Consider the following 21,863-nt stretch of genomic DNA (forward strand, 5'->3'; position numbering starts at 1 on the left):
TTATCCATGGATTAAGGAGGCAGGGTGGGGCTGTGGGGATTTACGAGTGTCATCTCCTCACCCAAGCTTCTGCTAACCCATCACAGCTTGTGCAACACCTGGGGGCAGGACCTGCTCAGACACAGAAACAGAGACCCAACAGGGCCTCACCACCCTCACAGCCAGGAATTCCTTCCCAATATCCCGTCTATCCCTGCCCTCTGGCTGTGGGAAGCCATTCCATGTGTCCTGTCCTTCCACACCTTGTCCCAAGTCCCTCTCCAGCTTTCCTGGAGCCCCTTTAGGCTCTGAAAGAGGTTCTGGGGTCTCCCTGGAGCCTTCTCCAAGTGGACACCCCAAATTTGGATCTACAAGAACATTTCTGGGATCACCTGAGTCAGCTCAAATAAAGTGCCAAGCCCCAAGAAGACCTGGAAAAAGCAGAAGTGGTCAGTGCCCAGAGCAGAGTGAGGAGGAACCAGGAATTCCTTCCCAATATCCCATCTATCCCTGCCCTCTGGCAGTGGGAAGCCATTCCCTGTGTCCTGTCCCTCCATCCCTTGTCCCAAGTCCCTCTCCAGCTCTCCTGGAGCCCCCAGCACTGCTCCCACCTGCTCCAACCAAGGATGACAAACCCAGGATCCATCTGCATAGGATTTTATTAAAGTAGGCATCACCCACAACTAGCAATAGTTGAAAAAATATTATTAACAACATATTTTTAAACTTTTTTTTTTTTTGTCCTGAATAGGTAATTTAACAGCCACAGTGCTCAAGTGTCATGAGGGAAGTCTCTGCCCAGAAGTCAAACTTACAACTGGTAGAAAAAGGTACATATTTTGAACCACATCAAGTTGGTTTAATACAGAAAAAAAATTGTGACATCATTACAAGAGAAGTTGATGTGGAAAACATGGGGGGGGGAAAATATACAGATCATTGGTGAGATTGAAAATGAGCATTTTAAACAGGACACAGACCTTGCAGACACGTTTAATAACATTCCCTGATTGTCACCACAGTTTCCTCCAGACCACTCTCTATAGGAACATTGTTCATTTCAGATTTTAAAAAATTAAGTTGCTTAAATGGCTGCTCCTAATGAGGCCAGTAACATCTTGGCAGGAAAACCAAAACTGTGTTCAAAATGCCATAGGTTTGAATTTCATTTTTGCCATGACACCTGTTCCAAGGTTTTTGTGTAATTCCACCACCAAGGACAGTGTTCCACAAGAAAGAACATTCCTGCTCCTCCCTCTTGTTGACTCCAATTAAACTGGAGCTGGGAATGAGGGTGAGGGGATCAGTCCCCAGGACTATGACATAAGGACATGGAGTGAGGCCCATCAACAATTCTTTATTTTACACTTCCTGAAGGTGGAACAGAGGCACTGAGGAGTGGACAAGACACTTCAGCTCCTTTCCAGCCCTTCACCTGCCAGGTCCCTGGGAGATAATCCAGTCTGGATCCCATCCTTTTGGGCAGAGGACAAAGCCCAGCCAGTCTCTCCTCAGAGGGTGTGAAGGGAAGGCCGACTCCACCAGCCCATTGGGCCAAAAATTACACTTGAGCTACGTGAGAGTTACAAAGTGGCCAGAGTTTAAAAATTTGTCCTTTCAGCAATGTAAACAATATAAAAATGTTTCAGTAACAGCCACGACCCTTGAGCTTAAATACCTGGGAAATTCCTACTTTGCCCACAGACGAAAGGATAAAATACGTACAAAACCAAGAGATACAAGTGTAACAAATGTTTCAAATAACTGGGTTTCACCACAGAATCTTCACTGGAAGGTTACTTTTGTGAGGAAACATATTCCCTGCAGGAGAACTCCTGCACAAAGAGACAAAAGTCTGATCATGGCAGGGTTACAGAGAACACAGCAGACTCACAACCACCAAAGCACCATCACAGAAAACAGAGCAAACAAGTTATAGGCAAAAAAAAAAAAAAAAAAAAAAAAAAACAACAAAAAAAACCTTGAATATTTTTACCTACACACACTACTGGAGTACATGAGACAAAAAAAAAAAAAAAAAAGAAAGAAAAACAAAAAAGGAGAGCTTCCTGTAGGGAATTTCCAGTCATTCTGAAAATGAAAGGTATTTTTTCTTTGAAAAAAATAAAAGTCCAAAGCTCCCAGAGGCTGTTTCTCAGCTGGAGTAGCTGACAGCTCAGGCATATCCATGGAAACTGGTATTTTACCTACAATGGCTTTCCTGTCTCTCCAGTTTGTCATTTCCTGCAGTCTCCTAAGTAGCTTTTGAACTGACACCTCTTCCTCTCACACACCTACTAAAACTCCCTTGTTCATCCCAGAATCTCCTGCGCATGAAACTCAACGAGCAGAACAGCCCTTAGCTGTAGCTAGAAGATGGTTTCAGCTTCTGGATCCCTCTCTGAAGAATAAAAGGGTATGAGTTACATATAAATAGCATCTACAAACACAGTGCACGTGGAAAATGGGGTGAACAGGAAAGATTTCCAAGGGTGACCCGATTCTACAGTAAGGCTCCATCCTCAGCCCACCTTTAAAACTTGCTCCAGGAACTCCAAACAACTGGGAGAACCAAAAGTACTTCTAAAAACCCCAGCCAGAGGCTTGGCCTCCCTGAAATCCCACCCAGGCTCACATCCATGGAACAGCTCTTCGGATTTCAGCTCTCCCTCTGAGGCTGCACTGAAGGCAGCAGCACTTGCAGAGAACAGGACAAAGCTTTGCTTGTAAACCTTGGTTTTTTTAAAGCATGATGAGTATTCAAGTCCTATTCCACTTCACATTTATAAGCAGCATCATAAGAATGCTACTCTGTATGCCCTAGGTATAGAAAACTGTATGCTTAGACAGCACTGAAGAGAGATATAAATAGGAGCTATTGAGAAAAGTTTGATTTCAAACTAGAATTGCAACAACCCCCTGCAATTTGGAAACATGAAACAGCTCTTGTGATGTCTTTTTTGTAAGCAAAGAGTAAAAAGGTTCTTGCTACAACCTAACATCCTCCACCAGGAAAAAGCAAAACCTATCGTTCACTTTTTGGGATATGCCTGAAAGGCCAGGTTGGACAGTGCTATCCCACATTGTTTGCCAAGGAAGAGGCAGGAATGATTGGAGAGCCATCAGCCAGGAATAAGTGTTATTTTGGTGTTTTTCCCTAAGTTAAAGAACTCTGTGTTTGTCAGCAGTGCTGTGTTTGGGGACAGCACCCAGTGCTGTTGTTTAGTATCTAAAGGACATTCCAGCTACAGGACATCTCTGCCCAACTCTGTCACTACTTACAAAAATTAGTAACTGACATGCTCTAAGACTCAGAAAATTAGAAACTAAAATTCAGCCATTTCTTCCTGGTCCTCTGTGGAAATCTGGAAACATCTGAAATCATTTCAGTTAGCTTGGGCAATCCTAGAGTCAGACCCAAGGTAGCTAAACATGGTGGTCACCAGCTCGGGGAGGTCATAATCGTGTTTCCAACCCCAGTCCCTGCGGGCGTTGCTGTCGTCGAAGTTCATGGGCCAGCTGTCAGCTGCAGGGAAAAAAAAGAAAAAGAACCAAGAAAGGTGAGGTTTAGGAAAATATCTCTCTGAACTTTGAGATGTTTCATCATTACTAAAGCTGAATTTTGAACCTTAAGACTTGAACTGCACAGGAGCAATTTGTCAGTTCCTAAAAAGAAAAGAGACTTTATGACTTTATTTCACCCCAATGACGTTTTTTCCTACCAGTTGCCAGGGAAAATACTAACCTATGGCCTGCCTGACTTGATCCACGTTGTAGGTCATCTGGAGCTCAGGGACATACTTCTGCACCTCCTGGGCCAGCTCCTCAGGAGTGAAGCTCATGGCACTGATGTTGTAGGTCCTCATGGTCAGGGATTCTGCAGGGGCTTCCATGATCTCCAGCGTGGCTTTCAGGCAGTCATCGATGTACATCATGGGCAGCCGGGTGTCTGGCCTCAGGTAACACTTGAATTTCCCAGTCTTTATGGCATCATGGAAAATCTGGACAGCATAATCTGGGAAAGAGGATAATGGATGTGTATAATCTGTGTTGTGCATTTCATAACAGTCAACAAACCTCAGACCAACCCCAAAGTCGCCTGTCTCAAATCTGGCAGCAGGACTGTGTGATATTCACAATGAAATTACAAAGTGGTTTGGGTTGGAAGGGAGATTAAAGATCATCAAGCTCCAATCCCCTGCCATGGGAAGGGATGCCACTCACTATCCCAGGCTGCTCCAAGCCCTGTCCAACCTGGCCTTAGACACTCCCATGGATGGGGCAGCCACAGCTTCTTTGGGAAACCTGTTTCAGTGAAGTTCTACCAGACCTTTTAGGAAATTAATAAAATGAAAAATTCTCACTTCTCCCATGAGCTCAGCGTGGACCTTGGAGACTCCATAGATTGTCCTTGGTCTCTGAATGCAGAGATCAGGAGTTGGATCTCGAGGAGAGGTGGGTCCAAAGGCTCCAATGGTGCTTGGAACAAAGAGCCTCAAATTGTGCTCAGCTGCAATATCCAGAACATTGTGTAAACCTGTGGGGAAAAAAACCACAAAACAACAGCGTTTATCAGAACACTTCTGCTTTCTCAAGCCATTCAAGAATATTCTCAGCTGGAAGACACCCATCAAGATGACCCAGTCCAACTCCTGGCCCTGCACAGACACCCCAACAATCCCACCCTGTAGGCACTGTCCAAACACTCCTGGAGCTCTGGCAGCCTTGGGAATGCCACCATTCCCTGGGGAGCTGTTCCAGTGCCCGACACCCTCTGGGCAAGAACCTTTCCCTGATCTCCAGCCCAAACCTGCCCTGACACAGCTTTAAGCACCCAAACCCCAGCACACACCAGTGATATTGACAGCTCTGGCCAAGGGCACGTTGGCCTCTCCCACGGCGCTGAGCAGGGCGCTGTAGTGGAACAGCCACGTGATGCGGTTGTTCACCACGATCTCCCGCAGGTTCTTGTAGTCCAAGATATCCGCGAAGATGAAAGGACCTGGAGGAGGTGGAAGCAGTGGGAAATTGGATGTCAGGAATGGATGGAAGGAAGGTTCTGCGTGAAGCTCAGGCTGCTGTTTCTACCACCTAAAAACATCACTAAACAGCGAGGTTGAGGAAAAATTTTCACACGTTTCCACTAAAAATCAAAGAGTCCGAAATCCTACTCTATATCCACCTCATAGTAAAAATTCCCTGAGCATGTAAAAACAAAGCACAAGTTTCATTTCCAACTTCCTCCCTCCAAAAGAATAAAAGCACCTCTTTTTACAGCAGGAGCACAAGGTGCCTCAAATAGTTATTCGAGACAGGAAAGTGGCACAGCAGCAATGAAAAAACACAAAGAGAAATATTTAGGAAAAGGGAATAAGAGAAGAAACCAACATCTTGGCAGGATTTGAAAGCAGGGAGGCATTATGCAGAAGGTTTGAACAGCAGCTTGTCAGTGTAATCCACTTATCACTGATAATTAGTTTACGAACATCAGAGGTAAAGTCAAGGTTTTTTTCTTCCATGTGCTTCCCCAGTCACTTACCACTATAAAAAACATTATCTGCAGGCTTTCTAATGTCAGACAAGATCACATTGTTCTTTCCAAAGCGTTTCCTGTGTAAAAATACCCACAGGGAACAGTGAGTCCACAGGTTTTTGAGATAACCCATAAGTTGCTATTCTGTTTTGCAGGAATGATAGAAGATGAACAATATTTTCCATAATAAAATCAGTTACTGCATTAAACAAAAAAACCCAAACAATCCTTTAAATATCAACACAACATCTTAAAAAATGATGAAATACTTCTAGTAGCAGTCAAGGTCTGCATAAGGATAGAGAAATTTTTTAGGATGTGAAAATATGTTGGGAAAACAGACTTTCCTACACTTTTTTTACTGAAAATTTTACACAGGGATAATTTACTCCCCTGTAGACAACAAAAAGCCACTGGGATTTTTGTAGCTGCAGTTACTTTTAAATCAACTAAGCAAATAAAATAGGGAAATTGTGACCTTGTTCTCATCAACACAAGGCTGTTGGAGAGAGCAGATCTGGGGGCATTGGAGCACATTCTGGCCTCCCATTATTTGGATAACTTTAAAATATATCATAGAAATGGTAGAAAATGTGCAAACTGCCACAGTGTTGAGTGCAGTGAGTCTGCTTACTTTTGGTCTTGGTCTAAACTCCCTCCAGCAAAGACTGTGAGCAAATGATAAACTGCAGCTGAGCTGGATATGGACAAGGACATGGATCAGGGAGAGCACTTGGATCATTTCACACTTCTTGAAAAGATGTTATAAAAAAGAGGAGGTAACTGTGCTTGAGGTGGGGAAAAGGAGAAGGAAAAAGAAGGGAAACTCTGAGGTCTCAGACTCTGAATACTCCCATTTAACTGGGAGCAAACAACTCAGCAGGCAGTCCCTCAGACAAAATCCTGCTATTTTGGGAATTGTGACCAATGGACACGCAGAAAATACGTCAGGAACCCACAGCAAGCACAGGAGGGACAAATAAAGTGATGGTGAAAATTTAATTATAGAATCATTAAGGAAAAGACCTTTAAGATCATCAAGTCCAGCCATTAACATCATCTACAAAACCAAGAGGCAAAACCAGCATTTGAAAAATAGGATTTCTTTTATAAACAACTTTCCAGACAACTATTGCTCCTAGAAGTGATGGCTAAAGCTGGAATTCATCACTCACAGCAAGCCAGGGAATGGTGACTCACCTCAGCAGCTTTGCAAGTCCCACCCCGAGCTGGCCAAGACCACCTAAGAGACAAAAATCAGAGGAAAAGGGGGGGGTCACAATGCAGAATTCCATTATTATCTGTATCACATCAAGAATTAGTATGATTTTCTCAGCGAGTCAGGAAGCTTTTACATTTTTTTCTCAAGGAACTGGTTTTAGAAGAGTTTTGGAATTGAAATAGGAAAGTTCACATGGGACTCCAATCTTACTGCCTGATGGGAAAGATCATCCCAATTCCAGGATATTTGGGGTATTTTTGCTTCCAGAACTGTACCCTTTGGGGAGGGAGGAGAGCAGTGGGAAAGCTCAGCTGAGAAGCAGGAACCCAGCTGTGCCAGGAATGCTGACCTGTGATTAGCACCCGGGGATGATCCGACTCGGAGAAGGTCACCGAGTGGAAGCTGGCGTCGGAGGCCACCTGGCGTGGGGACACCCCGATGGCCCGGACGGGCACGAGGGACACCCCACAGCCACAGCCAGAGCTCTGCAGCAGCTGGCTGGCAGCTCTGCCCAGGTTCCTGACGATTGGCATCTTTCCCCTTCAGGTGTGCTGCCGAGGAGAGAGACAAAAGATGAGTCACGAGTGATTCAAACCCATTAAACGACTTTTAAAACGTTCCCCCAGAAAACTCTGCAGGGATCCGGAGGAATTTGATGCCATCCCAGGGCTGGGGGATTGTGCCAAGCAAGGGCTGAAAGCAGCCTGGGATGTAACATGAGCAGAGGTAATGTATTCCCTGGAATGAGCTCAGGAAAATATCCACAGCCCAGAAAAATGGACAGGGAGAACACTGTAAAGCTGAAGTTTAAACCTTTTTTAAAAGCATCACTCAAAACTGTGATTTTAAGGATAAATACAGAATAAAACAAAGCTGCTGTGATGCCACGTTTGGAGTGAAAGTTTTGCAGGTTGCTGTGAATAAGCAAAACTCCTCAGGATTGCATCAGCAAGAGCAGCTGAGCCAAGGAGGCAGCAGGAAATACCTTTAAAAAAAGGGAGATTTACTCTGATTTAACACTCAGGATGGACAGTACCCAGAAAGCAAACAGAGGAGTGGCAGGGCTTAGCCAGGCCACAGGAAAATGTCCTAATTATTTCACATACGTATAATTTACTCTGTGCTGCATTCAGTTTGAGTTCTTGCTCTCCAAATCTTTCATACTGCGGAAGGAAATGCAAAATACTCCAAATAAATGACACCTGCAGCCACAACTGGTCGTTTCTGTGGTGCAAATTTAATTCTCTCAAATAAAATCCTCAAGGCACAACCATTCATTTTTTCCTTGTCCCCTCTGAACAATTTTTAAGTATCTCCCAATATCTAGAATATGTAAATTCCCAGATGAAAGCATATTTCAAACTTGCCTGATGGGGTTACCCTGTCAAATCCTTTCTTGGGGCATATATTCTAAAAAGGAGAGTCAGGTAGATGGAAGCTCTCCACAAGAAATTGCAGCAGTTCATTGCTGCAGATGAATTCCAGTTGCAGAGAAAAGCAAACAAGTGATTAATGTGGGTGTTCCTTTCACTTCTTAAGACACCTGACTGAGAATGTTCTGGTACTTGAGGGAGTTCTGCTATTTAAATACAGATTTGCTAAATATTGTCTAGTAAGACAGCCCCATAAAACTGCATTATTAAAAAAATACATTTAAAGTGATCAAAAAGACTTGGTCTGAGATGCCCAGAGAGGTGATGGGAGTGCCCACCCTTGGAAATATCCAAATTCCATCTGAAGCCAGGCACCAGCTCTCATGATAATCCCTTCCTATTTCAGCATCAAAGAATAAAATCTTCCAGCACTGAGAGAGATTCACTGGTCTGTGTGACAAAAAATTTCCACTCCAAGTACCTGAAAAGGCATTTTGAGCTTTGCAAAGTACAAACAAAAGTTGGCTGTGACTAAAATTGGTTTCCCAGTGACTGGACTGGTTTTTCCAAACATACCTGGAGTGAAACCACAAAGGCTTAAGCTGAGAATTTACTCCCAGGTCTGACTCAGAACAGTAAATGTATTTTATACCAGGCACAGAAACAGCCAGGCAGCAGAGCTGCTGCAAAAACCTCCACTGATGGCATTTATTTCTATTTCAAATACAAAGGGGGGAAAGGTGTGACTGGCTACTAAAGTTGCCATAAATGCACAGATATATAAAGAAATCAATATTATGCCTTAAAAACACTTCCCCAAATAGCTGAAGTCAGCCCCACACAGTCATTAACTTGCAAAAGCAACTCATACAGGAAAGCTCATTCTCCTAAATCCAAATTTTCCACCTTAAATAACTTCCAGGAGTCAACAGCTCTGAACACATATAAAAAAATTAATTTAACTGATGTAAATAACTTGTATTTTTTATATTTGGGGATATTTTATATCCCCAAATATATAAATATTTTATATTTTTTATATTTGGGGATATAAAATATTTTATATTTTTATAGTTTGGGATTTCACTATCCCAAAGGGGAATACTTCTGTTCTGTTGGGAACTGAAGAAAAAAAAAATACCTATATAATACATAGATATAATTTATAGTGGAAGGTATCCTTGCCCATGAAACAGGATGGGCTTTAAGGTCCCTTCCAACCCAAACCATTCCATGATTCTACAATACATTTTCAAACCCCTTCCCACATCCCCTTTTGAATAGTTTCTCAGTCCCTGATCTAATTTATCAACTCAAACTGATATTAGAAAGTGTTAGCAAAATGAGGAAGTTTTACCCTGAAACATCAAAGTTATTTCCCCCACCCCAGTAATTTAAACCAATAACCAAAGTTAATTTCAAAGATTAGGCAATGGAATTGCAGCTGGAATTTTCCCTCTCCTGTACTCACCTGGACCTCAGCTGGTGATAAGGCAGAAGCAGAGCAGAGAAGGCAATTTATAGGACACTGCCTCTTTGGAAAGCCAATCAAAACCTGGCAGAGAGTAGGAGTTGTCCCACACCTTAAGGGAAAAAAAAACCCAAAAAAAAAAAGTGCGTGTGAGAGCAGCAGCAGCCAGGGATTTCACTGTTCTCTCCTGCTCGATTTTGAAATGCCTGGAAGTTTGGGATAGGCAGGGAAAGGGCTCTGAAGGCGCACAAGCAGCTGCTCCAAGTCCCAGAACCAGCCAGCCTCAGGTCATGGCTGAAGGACAGTTTAAATTAATTCGTGGCAGTGCAAAAAGATTAGTAGAAAGCAAACACATGTTCCAATGAACAGTAATCTGCCTGGGATGGCAGGAAATTTCTGGGGTTTGTAAGAAGATTAAAGCACTGGGAGAGGGAAAAGAGGGAATAAAGAAAAAAAAAGAGACACATTCATAAAATGACATTTAGTGAGTGAACTGCCAGCTGCTGATCCTCTGTGAGGTTTCCAAGGTGTTACATAAGCAGCAACACCTGTTGCTCACATAAAAGTCAAAAATGCTTATGGAAAGCAGCAGCTCTTGTAAATTAGTTATTAATAGAATGCCACGGTGATAAGAAAGATAAGAAAGTCATGGGCTTTGTCAGGAAAGTCCCACTGCAAGCTTCAAAGAAAATGGGAGAGAGGGAGGAACAAGAGGTCAAACCAAACCCCAGAGCTCCCACAGGATTTCTGGGGCTGCACAGCTGCTGGGATGCCACAGGATGCCCCTTCAGGGAGCTAAACCAAAGAATCCAGAACTTTCTTCTTTCTAAGAAAATGAAGGGACGCTGCAGGGCACAGGATCTCACAGATTCCCAACCACATCCTCAGGAACACGGTCCACACCAACTCACTGAGCTCCAAGTTCTCAACTCCCAGCTGGCTCCAAACCCCACAGTTTCTCCTTCAGACCTGCAGATTTGCTTATGCATTGGGAAGCTCCTCTAATTTTCCCGACTGTATCAAGAGCTTGAGGAGAAAGGCAGCACCTTCCTTGGGCATCCAGAAGATGAAGCACAAGCCACTCTGCTCCCAGGAAAGCCTCTGTGGTGCCCAAGTGCTGCCAAGTGGAAACTCCATCAGATTCCTGCATTTGGGAGCACTCAAGCTGCAACAACTAAGGGATACTCTCAGCTCAACTCCAGTAACTGCTGCCTGGATAGCTGGACACAAATGCATCTCACATTCCCTGCTGGCAATTCCTCTGCTTCTGAGACCCCCCAAGCTGGGACGCTGCGTCCCTGCCGGTGTCCCCTGGCAGGGGGGATGTGCCAGGGTGTCCAGTCTGGAGCTGTTCCCTCTGGCAGGGAGCTGCTGGCCAAGCTCGGCTGGAATAACCTTGACACACACGCACGGCTCCTGTCCCAGGGGTGACGCACGGCCGGGGATGAGGCTGAGCCCCTCGCGGAGCCCGCCAAGAGGAGACGTCAGCCCGAGCCGTGAGGGACCTGCTGGGAACCTGACCTCAGACACCAAAAATAAACAAGAAAAAAAAAAAAAAGGGAGGGAGAGATTACGCAGCTGCTGAACAGCGTGAAACTTCCTGGAAGGAAAATTGGTCCAGAATGTCCAGTGCATCCTGGGCAGAGTGGGCAGCAGGGGAGAGGGGATTCTGCCCCTCTCAGGTGAGACCCCACCTGCAGAGCTGCCTCCAGACCTGGGATCCAACAGCAAAAGGATGTGGAGCTGCTGGAGCAAGTCCAGAGGAATCCACAGAGATGCTCCAAGGGCTGGAGCCCCTCTGCTCTGGAGCCAGGCTGGGAGAGCTGGGGATGTTCCCCCAGAGAAGAGAAGGCTCCAGGGAGAGCTCAGAGCCCTTCTAGAGCCTAAAGGGGCTCCAGGAGAGCTGGAGAGGGACTTGGGACAAGGGATGGAGGGACAAGGGGTAGCAGCTTTAAACATGAAAAAAGTAGATTTAGGTGGGCTATTGGGAAGGAATTCTCAGCTGTGAGCATGAGGAATTCTCAGCTGAGAGGACCTGGCACAGCTTGCAGAGAAGCTGTGGCTGCCCCTGGACCTCTGGAAGTGTCCAAGGCCAGGTTGGACGGGACTTGGGGCAGCCTGGTCTAGTGGAAGGTGTCCCTGCTCACGGCACGGGTTGGAACGGGAGGATCTTTAAAGCCCCTTCCAGCCCAAACCATTCCCCGATTCCCTGGCACTTCACCCGGCACAGCCTCCGCTGATGAAACCGAGGAGCCGGGGCGGGTGATGGGCACCAGCAAAACCCGCCCGCCCGCAGCGAGTCTGCGGTGAGGCACCAAAGTGCCACGAGCACCGAACCGCCGCCCCGGTCCCGGTCCCGAAGTGTCCCCAAAGGAGGGGACCACGCGGTGCCGGGGGAAGCCGCCCCTCCCCCACCCCATTCATTCGGTCGCGCCGGCAGCAGGGCGGCCCCGCGATCCCACATCCCCCAAAACCGGACCCCCAAGGCCCCGCAGCCCCCGGTCCGGTCCGGTCCATCCCCGCGCTCACCCCGCTCCCGCCGCGCTGCCGCTGCCACCGCCACGTCCCTCAGCCGGGGCCCCTCGCGCCGGGACCGAGGCCTGACGTCAGCGGCGGCCGCCCAGGGGATTGGGCGGTGACGTCACACGGGCGTGATGTCACTCGCCGTGAGGGGCGGCGGTGCCGGGCGGGGCGCGGCGGCCCCGCCGGAGCTGAGGGCGGGCGGTGCCCGGGCACGGGGACAGCGCGACACGGAGAGTCCGGGGGACGAGGGACATTACAGCTCAGCCCATCCCCTGCCGTGGGCAGGGACACCTTCCATCATCCTAGGTTACTCCGAGCCTTGTCCAGCTTAGCCTGGAACAGTGCCAAGGATGGGGCAGTGACAGCTTCTCTGGGCACCCTGTGCCAGGGCCTCCCCACCCTCACAGGGAACAATTCCTTCCCAATATCTCATTTAACCCTGTCCTCTGGCAGTGGGAAGCCATTCCCCCTCTTCCTTCCACTCCATGCTCTTGTCCCACATCTCTCTCCAGCTCTCTTGTTGGTCAGCATTCACCGGCTGAGCCACTGTACAACACAGCACTGGTCACGGAATCCCAAATCCCAGAATCGCTAATTCCCAGAGTCCCAGGACAGGTCAGGTTGGAAAGGTCCACTGGAGGTCATCTGGTACAACCTCCCTGCTCAAGAAGGGTCATGCCAGAGCACAGGATTGTGTCCAGACAGTTCTGGAATATCCGCAGTGAGGAGACTCCAGACCCTCTCTGGACAATCTGTTCTGTGCTCTGTCACTGCACAGGAAAGAAGTTCTTCCTGGTGTCAATCACACCATTGCAATTGTCTCTCCCAGGCTGTACCACCAGCTCCTCGACTGCCCAGACATCAGAGAGGGATGTAGTACCCAAATGATCTTTTTGTTGCTAAAAATCACCTCTGCATTTCAAATTTTGATCCAAAGATGCTGCCTTCACATCCTTCCGGTGGCTGTTCTACATGAACAACTGCTAAAACTAACTCTCCCTTGCTTAGACTCCGCTTTTTAGTGTTCCTGCTCTTACTGAGGTCACGGTGGCTGGGCAGGATCTGTTAGATTTTACACTGCTTCCTAAAAGTACAATAGAAGGAGATCTTTCCCCCTTTCCCATCAAGGTCAGTGTCTCATGTGTATGGCCAAGTCCTAAATGCCTTCAGCCCAACAGAATGAGCCACCTGGTTGATCTTAGGTGCAGAAACCACCATTTGCTCAGCCAAGAGGCTCTTTGCTGGGATAGGGACTGCTGGAATCATTGTGTTTGTGCTCTCTGCACAGCTGAGTTGTGGCACTGTGCCCCAAAACTGGAGGTCCACCCTCCTATCAGCACCCACACTCACAGCTGCTCATCGAACTCCTGGGCCGCCTTTATCGTATCACAGGACAGAGCCTGCTGGCTGATTGTGTGCAGGAGATGGGCGTAGCTGTTCTGAGAAGAAAACTCATCCTAGCAATACTTCTTTTTAAGTAAGAGGGCATGAAGAGAATAAAGTTGGTGGAGCTGCATGTCCACAGCAAGGACCACACTGGGGTGAGGCTGACACCCAGATTCTGCTGGACTCCACAAGGGAAAACTGAAATCGCCTTAGAAAGGGAAAATTCTCTTGATATCAGGTATATTGAACTGGAATAGGATGGCACTCTCCATTGGATACATTTCTTTTTATGCTGTTTGGGAACTTGACAATTCTCTAGAGGACAAGAGTGCTGGAATGAGCACATTCTTCTTGAATGAAGAGAAGCTGAATATCTGGTGGTTATGAACCCAGGTTCAGCATTTTTGGATCTCAAGCACAGGAATGTGCCCTGTGAGGTGACAAATGCAGTCCTACATTTTACCATGGCCTTCAGAGCTGTTTCTGCTCAGGGTTTGGAGCTGTGCTTCTTGCTTGCAAATTCTACCTTTTCATTTTTCCTTTCTGGGGAATTATTCTTCATTTGAAATCCCTGCAGCTCCAGCTGGCAGCCTGACAGGAAAGCTGTGGCTGCCCCTGGATCCCTGGAAGTGTCCAAGGCTGGGCTGGATAGGGCTTGGAGCAACCTGGGGTAGGGGAAGATGTCCCTGCCCATGGCAGGGAGTTGGAATTGGATGGACCTTAATGTCCAAGACTGTATGGAGGCAGCAAGGACAAAGCTGCAAATTTCCCAGCAAAGAATCCTTCTAAAAAGGGGCCTTTTGGTGCAGTTCAGCCACTGCCCAATTTCTTAAACATCCAGTAAAGCTGCATGGAGCAGGAAGTTCTTAAGGGAATTCTTAATGAGCAGCCAGGTGGGATTAGAGGCCTGGAGCAGTTTGTACAAAGCATTTGGATTTAAATCTGATCCCACGTCACACTTTCTAAATCTCCAAGCAGAGTCCTGGTGTGATGGGGTTTTGCAGCCTCAGAAGCAGTGCTCGATATGGGAATCCCACTCTTAATCAAGGATAGAATCATAGAATCTTGGGGTTATTGGAGTTGGAAGGCACCTCAAGGACCATCCAGGTTCTCCTGCTGTTTCTGTCTGAGGGAGTGGGTGACTTCTGACAGCACAAGGAGCTGCCCACAGGGGAGGCTTGTGCATTGCTGTTCTCCTCAGGGGAGCCCTGGAGGGTGTGGGGCAGTGGGATATCCTCTGAAGGACAAAGGGACAAACTGCTGGCAAGCAGAATTCCATGTTTGGTGGAATTGATTGGAATTCCATGTTTGTTGGATTTGATCTCTCAATTTGATCCAGGAACTCTTCAGACAGAAGCAGATCAAATCCTCCTTTCCCTGAACTGATCCTGACAAGTCTTCTCATTCCCAGAAACACTTATACAAAGAGCTTCCAGATCCTTCTCCTCTGGATTCTTTCTGCTGAGCTGTACCTCCAGCAAACAACATTATTACTTCCCCCCCACCCCCTTATTCCAAAGACATCTGTATTTCATAACCACAAACATTAACTCCCTGAGCAATCTTGAAGAACAAAGGCTTTGAGATAAGATTATCTTGCCACAGAGGTGTTTATAAGCCTCTTTCCACCCCCCTCATTCCCTCCTGCTTAGGAATTCCACCCCTTGGCAGACAGGTTGGGATTGTTATGTAACAGCTTAACTACACGTAATTAGAGGGCACAAAATTATAGATGGAGCAGGGATATTATCCAGTGTGGATGGCACAAACCTACCAGAGTTTCTAAAGCACATGGGTGAGTTTGTGGAGGAGAAAAACATTAATGACGAGTGACTGTAAATCCCCTGGATGTGCAGTGACAGTGTCTGGTTCAGAAAGTCCTTCAGCTGCAGATCCCAGAGTCTGAGAGCACTGTGGGGAAAAAGCTGCTGCTGGGAACAAAGGAGCAGGATTAGGAGGATCTTGCCTTGATTTGCTGGGGTTGCTTTTATGTTCTGAGTTGGGTTCCCTGAGTGATGAGCAATTCCTGCCTCAGCACAGCAAGGAGCAGAGGAGCTCAGCAAACCAACCACTCTATAAAAATGCTGTTTTTCAAAACCATTTATTATGAGCAGGGCATTGAGCCATGAGGCAGCCAAGTGCAGTAATAATATCTGTGAAGACGGGTCATTTCTGTTTTCTGGACCCATTTGATTGTTATTCACACAATGGAGTCATTTTTATGTGGTGTTCAGCTTATCAGCCTCTATTTTAAAGACTGCTTGTGCTGGAATCCTGTTTACCTTCCCTCTGAGCAGTACTTTGTATTTGAAGGTGCTGCTGAAGGTAAACCAACCTCCTCCTTTGACGTGGAGCTTGCATTTAAACATATTTTTTGAAACACTGCCTATCTTTCTGAAGTTTGTTGAATTTCACGGTGTTCTGGAGATAATGGTATTTCCACCTTGCCTAATTTCTGCCCATAAACAGGTCTTAAACTGTTCACAGTGGGGAAGACAGGAGCTAAAACACCTTCCAGCTTTTGCTTTTTCATCTTCCTCCCTGTAAAAGGGCAAATATGCAATACTTTATTTATTCCTGAGGGGATGTCTTCCCTGTCTCTGTCTGCAGGGAGGGCTCAGAGCAGGGACTAGGCTCTGCCCTGGGGGGCCCAGCAATAGGAGAAAAGGAAAGGGCAGGAACTGAACCCCAGGAAGTTCTACCTGGATATGAGGAAGAATTTTTTCCCTGTGCAGTGACCGAGCATTGAACAGATTTTCCAGAGAGGGAGTGGAGCATCCTCACTGGAGATATTCCAGATTGATCTGGACACAATCCTGTGCCCTGTGCTCTGGGATGGCCCTGCTGGAGCAGCGAGGTGGCACCAGATGACCTCCAGTGGTCCTTTCCAACCTGACTCATCTTGGGATTCTGGGATGAGCTGCAGTTCTGACCAGGAATATGGATGCTGCAAAACAGCCCTCGAGCACATGGACTGAGCCAGACTCTGGAAGCTGAGAGAACAGCTGGAGGTTTCCCGCAGGAACTGCTTCAAGGCCACACTGAAAAGCGGGTAGCAGATAATTCCTGAACCAGATCCCCCACTTGGGTGAACCTAGAGAGCCCCACTGAGCTGTGGTCACTTGAGAAGGGCAGGGATCCACCACAGTTCTTAGAATCATGGAATGGTTTAGGTGGGAAGGGACCTTAAAGCTCATCTTGTTCCACCCCTTCCACAGGCTGGGACACCTTCCACTAGCCCAGGGTGCTCCAAGCCCTGCCAACCTGGCCTTGGACACTTCCAGGGATCCAGGGGCAGTCATAGCTTCTCTGGGAAACCTGTGCCAGGGCCTCACCACCCTCACAGGGAAAAATTCTGTCCATATATCTCACCTAAATTTCTCCTCTTTCAGTGTGACCCTTACTCCTTGTCTTATCACTGCAGTTTCTGAAGGAGAACTCCTTCTCCAGCTTCCCCATGGCAAGGAGAGCCTACAAATCTATACCAGGTTCTCTTCCTATGGTTTTTCCACAAGCCTTGCTGCTGCCCAAAGATAGATTAGTAAGGAAATGGAATTTTGCCCACAAAGAGACACCAAGGAGGGACACTGAACTGGGCCTCGGTGACAGCTCAGCCACACAGGATGTGAAAAGAAGAAACATCTTCTCCCTGTGGTGCTGAACTGCTTTGACCCTGACGCTTGTCATGCCCAGCAGATGTGACACAGGCTGTGCCCGGGCACAGGGAGGTGTCACATCGTGTTGGCAGCACAGGACAGCCTCACACTGATCACAGTCAGGGCTCATCTTCCCTCTGTGAGTGAAAGCGTCGCTTTTGCACCCAAACATGTGTCACACTGCATTGCTGCCTGCTTGGAGAAGGAAAAAAGGGAAGATTTTATTTAGAAGTCATTCACTTTAATTAAAAGAACACACTTGATGATCTTTGGTTCAATTAGATTTGCCTTGTCTTTTTTTTTTTTTAATTTTTTTTTTAATAAGGGGTGAAAGCACTGTGTGAGCCACAGATGCCTTGTTTTTCAACACATTCTCCTGGCCTCATTCCCCTACCTGTGAGCTCCTGCAAAGGGAAAATACAGGTGTTCCCCCTCCAGGTAGGCTGGGAAGGAGGGAAGTCTTTGCTTGTGGCATCTTCCACCTGGCTGTTCCACACTGGGTGTGAGATCCCTGTCTGGAAGGAGCCTCTCAGCAGGGTTAATTCCTACTGGGTGCTCACAGCTTGGGGACAGCAGTGGCTGCAGCCACATCTCCCTGTGCAAAGGGACCTAATGGCATCTTGCACCATAATGGACCAGGATCAAACCCTCAGTGTCCCCCAAATTATTCTGTGCTGCTGCTTTCTTAAAATTAACTTTTTTTTTTTTTCTGTGACCACAGGGCAGCAATCCTGCAAGGCTCTACCCTAAGGAGACCCCAATACTGCTCATGCACTCATGGCAGATAAAGGATCTGGTTTCCTTTATGTCCACAATTTTAATTACCACCCTTATGGTGATTGGCTTTACACTCACAGAATCATTAAGGTTGGAAAAGACCTTCAAGATCACGGAGTCCAACCTGTGACCAATTCCCACCTTGTCAATGAGACCAGGGCACATCCAGGTGTTAAAGACAGATGAAATACAATTAAGGACAGCCCACAGCCAGAAAAAAAACCTCAAAAAAATGGGAAAAGGGGAAGAAAACAGACCTGTGAAGAGCAAAAGTGGCTGAGGGGGACAAGGGGCCAATCTTACAGCACAGAGCACCATCATCACAACAAGAAAAACATGCAAATAAATCAATCTTGAAGGCAGGTGCTCCAGTAGTAGCTAGATTAGTCCTTAGGCTAACCTTTAGCTGTAGGAAGTCCTGGAAAAGATCCCCTGGGGAGGGAGAAGCTCGTGTTGCTGAGAGATTTAAGAGCAGGTTAGGTAAGAACCATCAGCAGAGATGTGTGTTCAGTGGATCCTGTCTGAGGGCAGAGAGAGAGGCTCACAAACCTCTCCTCTTCAGATTCAGCACCTGAATCTCTCCCCTTTGCTTGCTGCCTCTCCAGTGAAGTCGTAAAATAATGAGTGGTTTACCCTGGGAATGTGCAAAAAGGTCAGGGATACAAGTTCTGAGATGATACAATCCTCAAGAAGCCCCAGCCTGCAGTGCCACCAGCCAGGAGGAATTCCTAGAGCCCAGACAGAGACATTGTTATTTTGGGGGAGGAAACAGCTCCCTTTGTTCCCTGAAGGCTTTCCTGTATTACCTGTTCATCCACTGCCTTGCAGCCTCCCATCTCTGCAAACAGAAATGATGAAGGGTGCATCACAAATATAACAGTGATTTGAGATCAGTGACAGAAAGGAGGGATTTTTGAGGAATAAAATTGGGCCCTGGGTTTTATCCCTCATGAACATCCACCTGCAGAGTGGCCCTGCTGCTGCTAAAGAAAACACAGCAGTTGTCACTTGCCCTTAAGCAGGAATTTCATACCTTGGAGTGGATACAGGGAGCTCACAAGGGGCAGTTCTATAATTTAAAATTACTTTCAATTCTCTTTTGCTGACAATGCCAGATTGGATGGGGCTCTGAGCAACCTGGAAGGTGTCCCTGCCCATGGCAGGAGCTGGAACTGGATGAGCTTTAAGGTCTTTCCAACCCAAACCAGTCTGTGATGATTTCCCAGTTTTCCAGCGTTGCTCCTGTAGCACATTGGGAAAACCACATGGAAGTCTCTGAGTAGAAACAACCCAAGGAATCTTTCTGCCCTTCACAGCTTGGTCATAAAAAGCCAACACCATTCACCCTGAAACAAACATGAGTAGCCACAGGCAGAAACAAGGGCAGAAGGAAATGTTATAAACCCTTGGCAGCTGCTGTTGCAGAGCTGGAAATGGGGCACGGAGTGTAAACAGAATCCATTTTTCCTCCTTCCTTACTGGCCCCAACAGCGCAAGTTTCCACACAGGGATTCATTTCAAGCAGGCTGTGGAAAGAAGATGCATAATTAGTGCAGCTAATGATGAGGATGAATTAGCAGACTAAGTAGGAGCAGCACATCAAACACTCTCAGGCCAGGAGGAGAGAGTTTTCTCACTGTAAGCCTTCCCTGCCCTGTAAATCCTTGCCTGCTTTCCCAAAGGTCTGTGTCCTTCTGAACAACACAAACCCACGTGGAAACAAGCTCGTTCAGGGTTCTGAGGTGAGCAGATGTTGCAAAATAAGGGTTAATGAATGTACTCTGTGAAAAACAAGCTGTTTAAAAATACAGACAAAGCCTCACACCAAATTTATCTCACACCACAAAGAACAGTGGAAGATCACCGCCCTCCTTTGGAATTGGGCTTCAGGGATCCTTGTGGGATAGTCTGTGATTCACCTCCATCTGTCCAGGAGATGGAAACCTGTAGAAGACCAGGAATCAACCTTGAAACACTTGAAACTCATGAAACAGCCTTGAAACTCATAAAGGAGTTCACTGGGAAATGGGGGTGATGACTATCAGGGTCATTTTCTGCGCAGAAAAAGACAGAAGAAAAACACTGTGACCAGTGAAAAACCCCTTTTCCAATTCTCTTTACTGAGCACACTTGTTAATGAGACTTTGGAGAATAAATAGTTTATGAAGAGGACTCAGGTTTCATCTGATAATGTTACATAAATTTCCCTGTCAGGGGCTCAGTCCCTGTGAAATGTGGGAATAGAGACACAACTGCTCAGTGGGAAATCACAGAATGATTTGGGTTTGGAGAGACCTTAAAACTCATCCAGTTCCACCCCCTGCCATGGGCAGGGACACCTTCCACTATCCCAGGTTGCTCCAAGGCCTGTCCAACCTGGCCTTGGACATTTCCAGGGATGGGGCAGCCACAGCTTCTCTGAGAAACCTCTACCAGAGCCTCACAGCCAAGATATTTTCTCTCAATATCTCAACTAAGTCTCCCTTCTTTCATTTTAAGGCCATTCCCGCTTGTCCCATCAATCCATGTCCTTGTGAAAATCCCTCTCCAGCCTTCTTGGGACACCCTTCAGGGTGGGGAAGTCTGTCATTCCTAATGATCTGGGGAACCACTGGATATGGCTTGAAGAATGTAATGACTCAACCTGAGAAAAGTTTGCTAAAAACATATCCATGCATTCCAGAAATCTGTAAAGTCTCACAGACCTAAACCTCTCATCCCTGAAGTACTTTTTCCAATTAACCTCAAAAAGCCACTCTGAAATAAAACTGGCTTTTGGCAGAAGACCTCAGGGAAGACTTTGAGGCAGAGAAGTTGAGATACATTTAAAATGAAATCTAAACTGGCCACCTCTGCAAAACAGAGCCGCTACCACAGCTGTAAAGTCATTTATCAAGTGCTGGGAGCTTTCTGGATGCCTCCAGAAACAGGCAGCACCTTTCCCACAGCCTCCCCAGCCTCTCACAGCTGTGCAGGAGCAGAGCAGCCACAGCAGGACTGAAAAATCAGCTTAAGAATTCCTTGCCTTTGCTGGAGGGAATAAGGCATCGTGTTACAAGCCAGGGAGAGGCAAAGGCTTTGGAAAATTCAAATTTCCAGCCAGTGGTATTAGATAATCACTGTAATTTAGTGTGATGAGGCTACAGACTTTGCTCTTGAAGAGTCCTCTGCTTGAAATAAAGGCAGGTTGTTTCTCCTTCTCACACGACATTTCTCAGGCAGTGGGTGCTGCAGGTCAACTTTTCTGGCTCTTTCTTAATTTCCTAGAATCATTAAGGCTGGAAAAGGCCTCTGAGACCACTGAGTCCAACCTGTGACCAATCCCCACCTTGTCACCAGCCCAGAGCACTGAGGGCCACCTCCAGTCATTCCTTGGGCACCTCCAGAGATGGGGACTCCACCACCTCCCTGGGCAGCTCCTTCCAATGCTTAACAACTATTTCCATGAAAAAAACTCTTCCTGAATTTACAGGGAAGTGCCCTGTAGGACAGGTGAGAGAGCTGGAATTATATTTTATTAAATTTTGCTATCATATTCCTGCAGACTGAACTGTAATTGACATTTTTTCACCCACCCCCCACTGGCAACATGAGGACTCTTGGAATGGGGAGGGAAATGCCTCCTGCCTTCAGCTCCCGATTTATTCACAGTTTTTGTTGGAGCAGGATATAAACATATATCAGCATCTGCTTTAGCTGAAAACCGGAGCTTGCCAACTCACACAGGCTGGGAATTTTCCATCTGCACAAAGAGCAAGCTCAGCAGAGAAAAAATTGTCCTTGGGGACAAAAAGGGGGTTTTGCCTAAATAATTCTGTCTTAAATCAAAATCAGAAATCACTGGAGTCCGGGAAATCCCTGGAATGGTTTGGCTTGGGAAGGACCTTAAAGCTCACCTTGTTCCACCCCCATGGGCAGGGACACCTCCTACCAGACCAGGCTG

General features: G+C 46.8%; 1 protein-coding gene across 1 annotated transcript; it reads right to left on the reverse strand.

Moving 5' to 3' along the window:
* Positions 1-620: 620 nt before the first annotated feature.
* Positions 621-11,072, reverse strand: LOC121360797 (L-threonine 3-dehydrogenase, mitochondrial-like). Its single transcript, XM_041480879.1, has 10 exons — positions 10,625-11,072; positions 9,579-9,690; positions 7,084-7,285; positions 6,713-6,755; positions 5,519-5,589; positions 4,832-4,981; positions 4,305-4,516; positions 4,197-4,233; positions 3,725-4,024; positions 621-3,505 (listed from the first exon to the last, which is right to left on the reverse strand). Exons 3-10 carry the CDS (start codon positions 7,265-7,267, stop codon positions 3,366-3,368), a joined length of 1,137 nt encoding a protein of 378 aa, XP_041336813.1. The 5' UTR covers positions 7,268-7,285; positions 9,579-9,690; positions 10,625-11,072; the 3' UTR covers positions 621-3,365.
* Between the last annotated feature and the right edge of the window lie 10,791 nt (positions 11,073-21,863).

Source organism: Pyrgilauda ruficollis, unplaced genomic scaffold (assembly GCF_017590135.1).
Source record: "Pyrgilauda ruficollis isolate IOZ18807 unplaced genomic scaffold, ASM1759013v1 scaffold54, whole genome shotgun sequence".
Lineage (NCBI taxonomy): Eukaryota > Metazoa > Chordata > Aves > Passeriformes > Passeridae > Pyrgilauda > Pyrgilauda ruficollis.